The sequence below is a fragment of the Temnothorax americanus genome, unplaced genomic scaffold (assembly GCF_048541705.1).
Source record: "Temnothorax americanus isolate GAGA-0224 unplaced genomic scaffold, ASM4854170v1 Scaffold85, whole genome shotgun sequence".
Taxonomy (NCBI): Eukaryota; Metazoa; Arthropoda; class Insecta; order Hymenoptera; family Formicidae; genus Temnothorax; species Temnothorax americanus.
In genome coordinates this window covers 139,824-154,467 of record NW_027509808.1, presented here as the reverse complement: position 1 = coordinate 154,467, position 14,644 = coordinate 139,824, and the positions used below count along the sequence as shown (strand labels likewise).

Here is a 14,644-nt window from a genome sequence, read left to right as displayed (position 1 = left end):
TGTTATACGCGGATATTCAAATTGCAAAATGTACAAAAAGTGATGGCTTATATCCGCCCGGCTGCCTCTTCGACCGTCGCTTTGCGACATCGACGGAATATAAATGATGGGAATAATCCGTGCGATCAAGTTGTTTCGAGTTTACCGACGACTTTAGTACTGCGATATTATCCCGTTCACCCCGGCTTTATAATCCCGCTCTATGTCCGCGTGGTCTTGCGAATTCGTAGCCGGCTGTTACTCGGCTCTACTTAATCTAAAACCTAACGATACAGCGAGGTCCATAAAATGGCTAGGATAAATCTGCAGTAGCACAGCTGCAGTACGGGATCATTAAATCTTAACAGCAGTTGGTGTAACCGGCGGTATCTAGGATAGGGAGAAAAAGAGAAGTGAATCGCTTGTGCCTCGAGTAGGTATACCACCTGTAGCAAGTGTAGGTTGAATCAATCACCTGCCAACGACGGGTTCGGATTTTTTTTTTACTTATTATTTTATCGCCCTTCTCTCTCTTACACATATAAAATATTTACAAAATTTGGATTACGTAACATTTAGCAAAATACAATCATGTTGAATTTTGTACCGTTACAAGATCGATATACATATATATTACAGATAACTCTTGTTCAACTATACACTATACAATTACAGAAAAAAATCAGTCACATATTCTCGTTACTTATAACATTGAAAATCTTGGATAACATCCAAACATTAATATCATTTGTCTCGGTCACTGTAACTTATTCTAAAAAATATCTTAGTGCTTGCTATTCTTTGAACTCTGAATCGAATTCTGAATCTCTAGCTCGCAGTGTTATAAATATAACTTTGTTCATCACGTATTAAATCAGAATTCTTTTCGACGCGTTTGAATTTTGTAAACAAATTTTTGTTTTATCATAAATTCCAGAGAATTTTCAGTCTAGAATCGATAAGAATAAACTTCTGAATCGTCACATCAATCTGCAAACGCGATGAATGCAATTATATATCCTATATATAATCATAGCGATAAAACTTGTTCATCTCTCTATCTCGGTTCATTGATAAAACAATCAACCGCGTGACACTCGTCTCATGCAAGAGATGTCTTTCCTCGAATGATATCCAATGATCGATATTCGAACGGGAATAACGAGTCTTTGCTCTAATCGGAAAAAATTCCCGAAAGTATTACAATATCCATTGATCACGGATACTGTAGTATACAATAAATATCTTAACATTTCTTGAGCACGTTCGACTCAAGAATTTACGCAACCATCGTTAAGCGTCAAATATACCACGAGCGACTATTGGGATTCTCACCAGCGTAAGAATAGACGGATACCAGTACCCGAGTACACTCGTAGTTGAGAATCAATCGAAGGATGATGTTGTCGATGCGAATCTTTCGAGCGACGACGTCCTGCCGCGATCGATGATGGAAGCGGCGCGATTTAGCCACCGATCAGGAGCCAAGGCAGGAGAATGGTGACGCAGAGCGCTGCCACGCAACTGGACAGCATCGCCAGGGGACTTGCGGCCGTTTCCATTTCCATGCTCTCCGTCATACCGTAATCCTCATCGGGCACGAATTCGCGTATCTCCACGTCGCATCGGAAGCACACGCGTGCGGTATTGCTTTTGAAGTGGGATCCATCCTTGCGCAACACCTGCGCCCCCGAGCCCTTACGCTCCAGCTTCCAACCGGGCTCCTGCATCAGCATCATCTTATATATTCTCTCGTCAAATTCGAGTGTTTCACGTGATCAAACAGTCGCGCTTCGGGACCACTTCGGTTCTCGTTAGATTCGCTGATCAAACTTGAAGATCGTGAGACTTCAGTTTGCTGAATATTTCGCGAGACAGAAATACGTTCCTTGCAGAGGAACAGCCGGTTTAATTGGTTTCCGAAGACGCGCGTTGCTTCTACGAAGACAATATCTTCGCCAGCGTCGTCGTTGTCTACCGGAAGATATATTGTCGATATACCTGCAAAGGAAAGTTCCAGCATAAATCGGTGAATTGTGCGCTGCGCCACACGATGCTGACTTTAATAACAAGATCGATCGCACACGATGGTTCAAAAGGGCGATTCTATACGTGACGAAAAGTTTCTATTAAGTTATCGTATTGTAGAATTTCTATTGTTTCTTGTTCGATTACGTGACGGATCTTGAAATCATTGGCTGCTGGATGTTACTGCGAGTTTAACTTTGTAATACGCGCAATAATATTTTTAACTCAAATAATATTTTATATTATTAGACATAGGTAATAATTATTGTATTTTCAGTGTCCTCCTATCTCTTGTTATTCTTGTTTTACGTATTACATGCGCTTTTGTTCGAACATACGAATGCATAGAACTACCGTAGAGTTTCTAAACCCTCGCAAACCGCTTATCAAACGTGTCACGTTTTACAAATGCATTATACAGCCTCGAGCAAAAAGCTAGAAACCGTTCATCGTAGTTCGTCGGCGACTCATCGGTTTCCTGCCGGCAGGAACGAGTATTAATCGAAGCAACTTCGACAACTTTGTGACAGTTTCCGGCAGTGAGATCGCGGATAGCGCGCGCACTGTTAATACGGTCGCCTCGGTCGATCGCCACATTGCAAACCCATATTCAAGAGCACGAGTAATCTCGTAAATGTACCGAATGTACGACCGAACAAAAACTCGACCAAATCTAGCGCGCAGACCAATAAAATATGACGAAATTGCAATACGCTTTTATTTAATATAATAGAAACGTACATTTTATATCTATTCGCAAAATTTTAAATAAATATCGTAAGTTAAAATAATTATCGTTCGTATACGAGATATCGGATATTGTTCAATAATAAAAGCAACATCATAACAAATTTCTCCTATTTACAGAAGCCAATAGAGATACGCACGGTATTAAAGATTTTTTTTTTCGTTGAGAAAAGACGATATCGTGACTTTCCGATACCAATGCATTTAATTTAGTCCCGCCTAGGTTTATTAAACAATGCATTCATTAAATATTTACACAGATGTTGAAGATTAATGCAAATTAAAGAGGTGCTTAAACACAGACAAATTGTCTACTTTATATACGCTTTGTTTCCGTACTCAATTTTCTGCAAAGCTTTGAAATAGTCAATGTCGCACTGCAGGTAATTAAACTGCGATTTACGCTGTCGATGATTACGGCTTGTCGAATTAAATCCGTTTGCATGCAAGGCTAAATAGGTCGGATGACAAGGCAGCCTAATTACAGACGGACGACTCACACCGACATGGGGGAGCATGAAAAGCGGATTCGCGATTATGATTATTGAGGAAAATACACGCTTGAGCTCGTCTATTACGTAATCCTATTTCTACATTAATATCAGGGTTTTGCCGTTTGCAATAAAAATAAGATCGCGTAAATTGTTCTTAATCGCTCTTAAGACCTCAAAATAATAAGTATAATAACAAGTTACGAAGCAAGAAAAAACAAACTTTATAAATTTATTTGTTTTAGATATTCGGGTTATGTAAAAAATGGAATTTTTAATATTAATAACAAATTGCACTTTTTGGAAAGCTTTTTTTTAACATGTACTTTTGAAAGTTGTGGAATATAAATACCTATTTTATATATATTCCTCTTATATATATCTTTAAAAAATATTTTAAAAAGGCATTAAGGAAATTAGATTGTCATGAACTAATTAGATACATGCAGAAGTAAATCATTTTTATAGTTTCAATTAGCTACTATTTAAGAATCTTTTACGTTCCATAATCAACACTTTTTTTAAAATATTCCATAACACAAATTAATTCTTTTACAAAAATCTACTCTACAAAACTGATAAGCTTGTTTGATACTTTTTGTAATTATTAATATTCACGCGGAAGATTAAATATAAACCAGCTAGATAATGTCAAACTATTTTTTTCTCATCCATATGTTCTCTGTTTTATTCAAACTTATACTTTACCAACTAACAAATATCATATCAGTGTGCCTGTAATTCTGTATGTTAATTATAAACTACAACATAAATTTAAAGTACATTGCACCCAACTTTGTGAATAATAATATGCATAATGAGATAAGCATATAATGAGATAGTTATTACAATATTAATACTCTTGCATAATTTTAGGAAAGTTACGCGCCACAGATATCGTTTAGCTCATCAAGTAGTTTTTGCGCAAAACGAAACTTTTAATTGCCTAATTTTGACCGTAATAATCGTATCCCGATAACTGTAAGTAACATACTTGCAAGCAAACTTCATTATCACCGCGAGTTTTTTAATATTCATGGGGCAAGAGAAATGCAAATGAAAGATCAAGTGCCGTAAAGTATTACTTACAACCATTTCTCTTGAAGTTAGTATAAGATGAAAGTAATAGAATTTCCTTGCGACCCGATCTTCTTTTGCTTTACTTTGCCGCAAGAACAATGACCATTGATTGTTGAAAGGTCTCTTCCTATTCGAGGAAAAGATTACAATGCAGAAATTAACAATGCATAAATAAAGTCAAATACGACATTGCTCGAACAATGGACGGTTTGTGAATGCAAACAATGAATATCATATCGAATAAAGTTCAATTCCGGTTTTTTTTAATGATAGACATCAAAAACATCATTTTAACTACGATAAAATTCAAAATAATTGAAATACATATTAATTGTGTTTCATTATTTTGACTAAAAAAATATACGTAATATATTAAAATTAAAAAATACATTAAATTAAAAATGACAAATATGTATATTTTTCACGTAGCCTAGATAAAAATTATTTCATGCGGCCAATATTTATTTTTAGCATTTAAATTTTTATTTGGATAATAAAAAAGATCGCACAATTTACTTTTTTATCGACATTGTTCCATATCAGTTACACATGTAGGTATATATAATATTAAAAAGTGCAAAATAACTTATTTTAAAAAAGAACTGCTAGATTATAGATACAAGGAAAAATAGACTTAAAAACAAATCTATTTTTATGAGCAATAATAAATGTTCTATCCTACTTTTCTGATTAATTTTGTAGAGAAAGCTATGCATAAGAAACACAAAAAAATCATTTATTAAAAGTATCCTTACTCTATATACGCAAGCCATGAAATCAAAATCTCAGACGCGTTATTCTCAAAACTTGACTTTGAATTATAGATTATTTTCCCGGTTCAATCGTTTGAAAACTATTTTATTTCAAAGTGTGAACATACTTCCGCGAGTTCCATCGAAATTCTTCTCAAGATTATTTTATTTTCGATGAAAGTGGCCAGCATGTCTATTCATGTCTATTCAGATAAATGCTACAAAGTTTGAGGAAACAGCGCTTTAAACTTTGTCGAGTTATCGTATAGCCCAGAAGGTTACGAGGTTGAGCCAATAACGTAATCGAAATTGCTCTATGGAGAAGCACTAACGCAGTCAATAAGATAAGCATTGGATGTGACAATAACAGATTAAATTGCCGAAAAACCCCTATTTGCTAATCTTTAATTACTGCCGTCCGCATATATTTTATTGGAAATAGAAGTTGCGACGTAAAACAAAGAAAGAACACGTCACATTATCAAAATGACGTTTTTCAACGCTAGTCCAAGTTGGAAAAATACGTTATATTTGCGAACAAAGTGCAAAAGCAAAGTCCTCGCGATGCGATAACATTTCTAAACACCTGTCCAAAGTCGGAAGACACGCTATACCTAATTTCTCGTCACATTCTAGGACAATACACTTTTCGAATCACAACTCTTGTACTACTTTCTTCGGATAATTAAGCATTCTTTTGTAAAAAGCACGTACCGTTATAAATGCTTTTTACGTCAATACGCGCGGCGAGGCAGCCATAGCAACGCGATTCATTCATCGAATACGTCATTGCACTATCACGGATGAGATGGCCCGCGATTTCTCCAACATCTATGCGAAGCGTCGCGTCGTCACATTTCCATCACGGTAAAAACGACACGTGCTACTCGCAGCTATGCTAATGTAAATATAGCGCGAAAGAACTCGTTAAAAAAGTAATAACCGCGTTTTGCAATTAATCTTTTCGTCATCCGCGACGATGTACAGATGTATCGAAAAAATCCTTATAAAATTTTAAGCGCAGGATACATTATATAAGACTTCACAACTCTTTGCAAATGACAATAACAAGATACTTCTTATGATATCCCGAGATTCGTTATCTAAAATGTACACGAACATTTATTATCTCCATGGATAGCTTAATTATTATCTCGCGCGATCGTGCGGGTGAAAATGAAAACTTCAATAATCGTCGTACGTATAACGAAGGACGTTTTGTTCGACGAAATGTTCGTGACATTTCCAGTCGTGACGGAAAACTGGATTGGATTAACATAGAATGTTCGAAAAAAAAAGATAATTATTCAAACGCATTCAACTTACAACGGCAAGTGTAACTGAGAACTTGTCTCAGAAATAAAAACAAGAAACTGTAAATAGTCTCAACCTAGAAACGACAAAAAAGGCCTATGATTACTGTCTCTCTCTCTCTTTCTTGTGTTTTCCAATTTCCATAAATTCCTTTTTGAGATTACTTGTGTATCACTTTTTCACATAAAAAAGTATGCGACGTTAACTAGACCGTATAATTAAGCAGCTGATAATCAGCTTTATAATAAATAATGATAATATATTATGTACTATACAATATTATTTGTTTCATAAAAATCAGCATGCTTTATTCTTCAATAAAAGAATAAAATTGGAGACGGACTGCACAAATAAAAATGCAAACCTTTTTCAGAGCAGTAACTTTCGGACCATCCTGTAAAGCGCGCGGGTGCTCGTATATGTCGCGGATGCGCCGAATACAACGGCGGGACGCGAAAAAGCTCGCGGATCATGTCATTTGCAAAGGCTTTGTAGCCTTTTGTTCTACGAGCTGGCAAATCTCGGCGCAGCTTTGACGCTGCAATCTGGCTGAAAAGCGCTACGGCGCAACGCGTTTCCATGTACGCGGAATTCACGGCAGCGAAAACACGGAAAAAAGCCAGCCGGGCGTCAGGTCGGAGAAAAACAGCGGTGTAACTGCAGTTGCGAGAGTTTAATTTCAATTGGTTTTTTATCCTAACAGAATTTTTATTTTAAAACATATTATTCGCAAAGATATTTTTAATTTTACACATATCACGGGGGAAAAATGTATTAAAATCCAGAAATTGATAAGTGCATCAACTTAATTACACCATTTTATAGAAGGTTTTACTTTTTATATTTTTCTTAATTATATTGTATACGCTTTTAGCTGTAAATTTATATAAACTAAATGCATCGCAACTTTTTTTTTTTAAGAATAAGCGAAAACCGAAAGAACGGTGACTGCGAGAGAGACTTGCGAACAAACACGTTCGTTATTTTCTGTTTTGAAATAGTCTAGTCGACCAACCGAATCGACAAATCTGACGGATTCGGCGATGCCTGTGCCCCAACGGCCGTTCTATAATTCTTTTTATCCGCCAGCCATTGTCCTTTATCCAGCGGCAAAAATCTCTATGTCCACAATGAAAAAGGGAGTTGTCGCGCGCGTCCGGAATTCTCCGTTTTTACGGACGGACAGGAAATATCCTTCGGGATACGCGAACGTTTCGTGCAAACGAAGGTACGCGATGATAAGAGCGATCTTATTTATACAGACGGGATCATGATAATGACACGATGTTCTGTAAAAAGCGTTGATTCCGAATTTGCGAAAATAATTAATAATGAGATAATTATTAAAACTTGTATTTAGGTAATCTATCTATATAGGACTATCAGAAAACCACTTCGCCGCTTTAGTAAGATCTTGGTGTATATACCACGTAGCTTTATATCCGAATAAACTGACTTGAAATAAATTAACCTTTTCATTCTGATTTTATCAAAGCAGCCTTATAGCGTATGATAAATAATACATATTGAAAAAACGCTTGCAATCTTAATATTCCGAATAAACGCGATTAAGTACGCGATAGCGTGTGAAAAAATTACACGTGTAATTATTAAACGCGTGAGATACGTACTTCTCGCGTTTTTTCGACGAGCAGATCATTTCGCGGTGCATTGTTAATGTACGTACATTGTCTCGCGGGTATTTTTGGCGCTTTTATGAAGAAAAGTTTGAAAAAAAAACGCGCATCTCGTCGCATCGCGCTTTGACTTCATCGAAAGCATAAACGTATATAAATGAGTTACGCAACGCCGTACTTTGATCATGTAAAAAAGGTGTAGAAACTAAGACCTTTAAAGCAAAATATTTTGCAATTTAATTATCATTTGAGTTTGAAACTGTATTGAAATTCACGCTATGTAAATACATAACGTAATATTTATATCAAAATTCAGTAAAATATTTCAAAATGTCAACATATTAAATCATATATTATAATATATGATTTATGATATTTGATATATTTATTTTAAACAATTATGTATGTTACGCTATACGAATTAATTTTAGCAATTAATATCTCATGATACAGCTACGCGTTAATTTCTGTATTTAAAATCAAATAATAAACACAAGCCACCTTTTAAATTTCCGAGCTGTGTTTTGTTCTTTCCTTCAAAATTGAATATAGTCATCACTGTATGTACGACTTAAAAAGAACAGCAGTCGTCAAGCAGTCGACGACAAAGCTAAGCTATATGGCAGATAAGCTAGATTTTATATACTAACTTTAAAACCAAAATACAAAACCGTATAGCAACGTGCCATTGAAAAACAGCTTAGCTTTCAGCATTCATTACGCAAATTCGACGAAGCATGGCTGCGCTTTGAAACAAATAGTTACTAAAGGAATTACGTTATGAGGATAATTATATTCGTCGATTCGTCATCTTCTTGCAACTTCCAGTACCATCTGGATAACTTTTTAATTAAACGAATAAACTTCTTGAAATTCAATCGCCTAATTATACTGCATCTATATTCCAAATAGTCTCGAAAGTAATGAGATTATATAGTGCAGTTATGTAAACTATCTTCTTTCTTATATATTTATATTATTATATATTTATATATCATATTTTTTGAACAATTTTAGCGCAGTTTAATAATGCTCTCAACAACAGTGACAAGAGATCAGCAATTGTAAATATTAATCTGACGTTAAAAACGGCGAAATTGATTTCGCACGTTTTTCACGTTTAATCTCTGGTTATTGATTTCACGCTCCAATTTTCGCCGAGCATCAGCTGACTCGGCAAACATTTAGATTATTAAACCACTGTGCGATTATACAAGATTTTTGCATATTCACGTGGCCAGTTTTTCGTCCTGATAAATTCTCTAAATTTTATACAGACTACATTTTTTCGAAAAACGATTATAGTCCCTGTAATTTTTTTTTATTACTCCGCGCGTAATTAACAACTACTGTTGTTGTATTGTTAAAAATATAATTTACTGTGCATACATAGCTATATATTTTTCTGTAAGCATATATTTTTTGAAATGTAAAATATAAAATCCGTCACGGATTTGGCTATGTGTGTGAATGTATAATAATATAAATATAATAAAAATTATAAAAAATGTATGGATTTGCTAAATGCACGGAATACTCTTTTTTAATTCGTCGTTTATTCAAGTATATAAAAACACAGGCGAGACGTAATATTTTTTACCTAATAAAAATCGTGAAAATAAAATCGGGCAAACATCAAGTCGGATCATTCGCATTTGACCGTATATGAAAATATAAATCCAATCGCGCATATAACACTTTATTCTATTTATTTTTGTTTCTACATCGTGTGTTGCGAAACTATAACTCCCGAAGTCGTGCGTAAGATTAGGTCGCGATTCAATATATACGCGTATATTTAATCACGAACTTATACGACGACACTGTGCAAAGCCCGGATATGCGTTTACATAGGCTACAAGGGCCGTCACTTACCACTGCTTACAGTGACGACGAACCGGTGAACGTTCGATATTAGCATTTCAGATACGGTTAAGTGCACGGGATAACAATCTACGCGGAGTGTACCGAAAGCGCGCTCCCTTCCGTAACAAACATTTAATTCAAGTACACAGTATGTAAATCTCGAAGAGAGTGTATACGTTATTAAATAAATCCTTCGTAAGCCGAAAACATATCGGTAGACTAGCGCGTGATCTCCAATACCGTTCAATATAGATTTTATGTTCAATTTTTTCTGTTCAAGAGTAATCAGGAAATAAATTTCTCTTGGTAATTTGTATTATCTTCAATATATTTGTAATATTATATAACTCGATGAGATTACATTCTTGTTGAGTGAAAGTCGGAAACGTGCGAAAGAGAATGATACAGTAAAAATAAATATATAGGAAGAAAAATAATTTAATCAATTTTAATTTAACTTTCCCGTATCAAAGATTAAATTACTGATCTAATTACAAAGCAATTTAACGACGAAAATTAAATCGTATCTCACTCACTTCCCTTAATTGACAAATTAATTTTCGAATAATTAATAGAACTCTCGCGAGTCGGTATTTCCTGTCACTTTACTTGATAAATTTAATTTTCAGGAACACTAATTGCCGAGATTCCCACGATATTGTTTTTCGAATATTGTACTAAGCTGGCAGCTGAATAAAACATTCGCTAAAATCTATTTTGATATTTTACGATATATCTGAAATATATTCTCTATGAAAATATATAATCACGATTTTTCGTTAAATCTTAAATAAGAAGGGGAATAATTAAAGCCTTAAATTAAATTATACTTGTTAGATCTGATTTTTTAATCTTCTTAATAATTATGAGACCGATCGTATTATACGATAAGTAATTTAATTTAAATTCCAGCACGATTGCGAATTGCGATCGGATGACATCGTCACGATAATTGCCACAATTAATGTTATTCGTGCAAATTTAGTGTTTGGAATTTTTCGCAAGGCAAAAGTTTATTTCTTTCTTAGAAGCACGTTGCCGAAACGCATATGAGAGCTTGTTTTCCATCGCGATCGCCCGGCTGACCTAGAAAAACAAGTCGCGCGATGCGACGCAAAATCGGAGCGCGCATTTCCGCACACTATCGCACTTTTATTTCAGCGCTCAAGCACATCTAGCAGCCAATGTAACGTTTCCCGTCATAGATCATTTCGCACGCGCAACTTACTCAGTATCACATGTACCTAACGCTAACACGCGTAATATCCTTAATATATCTACCGTACATAAATTCCATGATCGTAATTTATGACACTAATGAATAATTTATTTTCCGCAGATGCCATGCGTCAAAAAAGTAAACAGAAAAAACTTCGTAGAAAAGTTGACGTCCTCACAAACAAATAAGAATTCTTGTTCAAGCAATAGGTATAGTTCGAACTTTCTTCGTCGTTTTATTTCCTAGTCTCTGCCTCTTTCTGTACATACCTGTCAGACGGTAGCAGATATCGGCCTCACGCACGTGTGACAATCCTCTTAACACGGCGATGAGGAATCTATTAATGCGAACGAAGCGTCACGACGCACTTCTATGTGTAATAACGTCGCAGGCACCAGACCACAGGAAAACTCCAATTCAATCACGCGCGTTAAATGCCTGTCGTTAAATGTAGCACGTCCGAGCACGAGGTATACCGTCCTACCTCAACGGCGTGCGATGCGAAAGTGGGAGACCGCGAGCGCGAGATGCGACGCAACGTTACTGCCGGCCGGCAGGCTGCGCGCGTCTGTGTGAGTACATTACGATTGACTCCGGCCGACAGAACGCGCTGATTGGTCCAAAACTTGGGGGCGCAGCGTGACCAAGACAATTGTTCTTTGGAGCACAGCTAACCGACTGTAACTTGCGGGCACTGTGTCAATAAACACACGAACGTCTGTTACACCGTTACAATAAAGTCCGATAAAATTTATTTGTCTTTTGTAATCTCTAAAATTCATTACCCTCAAAATTCTCTATCTAATCTAAATGCGTTGTTCCAAAATTCCTTTCTGTATTTTCAATTTTCAGATCTGCCTCTGTGTACAAAGAATTTAATGAAAAAATTCTCCAAACTATTTTTCTCCCTTATTTTTTGCATTTAATTATCCTACCGTGAAATACACGGATTTTTAGTAGGATTTTAGAGAATTTAATCGGAATCGGTGCGGAATTCCATTTCGAAATACTAATTACTCCAGTTTTCGCTGGTTTACATTAGTACCATCGACACGTTACGTATATTAAGCACGCGATTTAATACAAAGGGCACATGTGCTCGAGAACGCGCTGTCGACGTTATTTTGTGTGCGACGACCTTGTTTCGAGATTTATCGCTTTCACTTAGCTGCGTGCCATCCGCACGCAATTTCTACTGTAGAATTAGTCACTTTTCATATGGAGACCACATGTCACAAATTTCATACAAATTATATGACATATTTTACACACTATCAAATTTTTATAAAGACTAATCAATTTCTCAAAAAATATATTGATATTATACAATAAGAATATTCACGATTCAATTGGGATAATCAGAAGTATAAACCAAATTAGAATAAAATATAATTAATTTCAAAAAGGCTATACATAAAAAAAATTCATTGTTTCTATGGTTTTTATGTATCTACGGAAATACAAAAAATATTTTAAGATTTTGAACGATTAATATATTTCGTTGGCATAAGAATAAAAGAAACGATTGAGAAAAAATACTTTAGTCAATGTTCACGTTATCCACAACGCTTCTCTCTTTTATGTTATCGTCAATTAAATTTTATTTAGTTTCACAAGATCACAACATTTATTTCCTTAACGACAGGTATAATCATTAGATATAGAAAATGATATAGAAAATAAATTGCTATTGCAAAATTTATCAAAAAATGTGTCGCTAATGGAAAAAAATTTGTAATTAATAAGATAAGCCGATTAGATAAGATAGTATAAACCAACAAATATAATTAATTCAAAAAAGATTACAATATATAAAAATATATTTTTCGAGTAACTATTAATATCGAACAGATAAAAAATGCTTTTAAGATTTTAGACAGTCTCTACATTTCGACAACGTCGTACTGTAAAGCTTTCTAGTAGTAAATTGGTTAGCCATGTTTCATGAAGAGGAGAAAGAAACAATTATACGAAAACAGACTTCCACATTGTTATTATACCTTTCGCATTCATCTTTTTTATACGTATAAATGTTTTTTGAAAGTGCTTTCTCTCTCTCTCTCTCTCTCTCTCTCTCTCTCTCTCTCTCTCTCTCTCTCTCTCTCTCTCAGTAATACACAATTTTTTTTTAATATAAACGTTTTACTTTTTTACTCAGGATTGAGGTTCTTAAAAGTAAAATCTCAGGAAGACCATAACAAATTAAGATAATATTATCTTACAAAATAATTTGCGAGATAAGGATATACAATATCTTGCATTCAATTCTACAGGAAATCATAACAGAGCCTCTATTCAATTTGAGTATTGATATTCAACGTAATGATATATAATTTCTAGATCTTTTTGTAAACACAATTTGCGTCATGTCAAATATCATCATTACATAAATATGCGATATTGATATAACCTGATCAGAACCAAGAAATTGTTTTCAAACATTCCGAATAACTATCGCGTATAGCTGGATAAGAAAGATTAATTATGATAAGAAATATGAGCAAAAGAGAGAAACTTATAAAGGATAGAAGCAATATCTGCGGTATGTTTTAAAAAGAGATGGTTTACTTTAAAGTCGATTTTGTTCAGGAATTGTGTAACGATGACATTTTTGCAGTAATGCGTCGTTCGTGCAACGATACAGTTTTTTTTCCCATTATTTGCTTATCTTATCGTACCACCCTGTCCTTTTCTTTGTCTTGCTGTTCTTTGCTAACTTGTGCTAAAGATAAGATCATTTTACTACCGAACAATGCAAGAGAGAAGATTGTTCGCTCGGTACACTTCAATGCATACCCACGAGAATAGCAAATTTTTCTTAATGAAACACGAAACATGCGCTTTAAGCACAACGCTCTCTCTTGATACAGAAAATATAGAAAAAATAATAAAAAAATATTTGAAAAAATCATACAAAAGAAGTAATATCTAATTTACAAGTAGTTTATTTCATTTCTTTCTAAAATATTGAGGTTATATAATACATTATGCATAGACATATACACAGGTAAGTTTTATTTAATGTGCCAATTATTTCTGCCAATACTGGGCCCAACACGAACCCCGGACTCAAAATCTAATAAGATCGTTTATTGGTCCTCTCTGAACCCTTCAACTTTTATCTGAAACATTTTTAATACTTTCTGAGATAATTGGCACACGAAATAAAACTCACCCTGTATATGTATATAAAATTTGTAAACGTTAAATAATTTTCTCTCCTTATATGCATCGGTCGTTATTCAAATAATAATGAATAGAATGGTCATGTTTAATACATTTCGAATAATTAAAGTTTAAAACTTTTCAACCATTTTCTGTGTGCATTTAATAAATACGTCACTGACTAGCAAACAACCAGTTCCTTGCATATTCTCACGGCTGTTTACTTACAAACATTTAATACAGTAAGAAATTTCTCAACAAACCAACTTAATGATTTGTGAAGTTGAGAAACTATTCAACGAGAGATACTCGCGGTGACATCCCAGAATTCCTTAAAATGTGGGTCTAGTAAGAAGACACATGAAT

General features: G+C 34.6%; 2 protein-coding genes and 1 long non-coding RNA gene across 5 annotated transcripts in view; 1 reads left to right on the top strand and 2 right to left on the bottom strand.

Annotated features, from left to right (window-relative positions):
- The window catches only part of Sesn (Sestrin), a 184,482-nt gene that overhangs the window by 127,108 nt on the left and 42,730 nt on the right, over window positions 1-14,644 (bottom strand). The window lies entirely within an intron of this gene.
- LOC143907638 (uncharacterized) overlaps window positions 1-14,644 on the top strand; it is a 107,700-nt gene that overhangs the window by 88,433 nt on the left and 4,623 nt on the right. The window lies entirely within an intron of this gene.
- Window positions 1,096-11,667, bottom strand: LOC143907637 (uncharacterized). Of its 2 annotated transcripts, XM_077424523.1 has the most exons (3): window positions 11,383-11,667; window positions 4,335-4,452; window positions 1,096-1,980 (listed from the first exon to the last, which is right to left on the bottom strand). In XM_077424523.1, the coding sequence occupies exon 3, from the start codon at window positions 1,716-1,718 to the stop codon at window positions 1,446-1,448; it is 273 nt and encodes a 90-aa protein (XP_077280649.1). In that variant the 5' UTR covers window positions 1,719-1,980; window positions 4,335-4,452; window positions 11,383-11,667; the 3' UTR covers window positions 1,096-1,445. The 2 variants fall into 2 exon arrangements, with proteins under 2 accessions (XP_077280649.1, XP_077280648.1); XM_077424522.1 differs by lacking the exon at window positions 4,335-4,452.

Bases quoted from the DNA above. Each gene is read 5' to 3' on its own strand.
- LOC143907637 (XM_077424523.1), bottom strand. From the start codon at position 1,718: ATGATGCTGATGCAGGAGCCCGGTTGGAAGCTGGAGCGTAAGGGCTCG.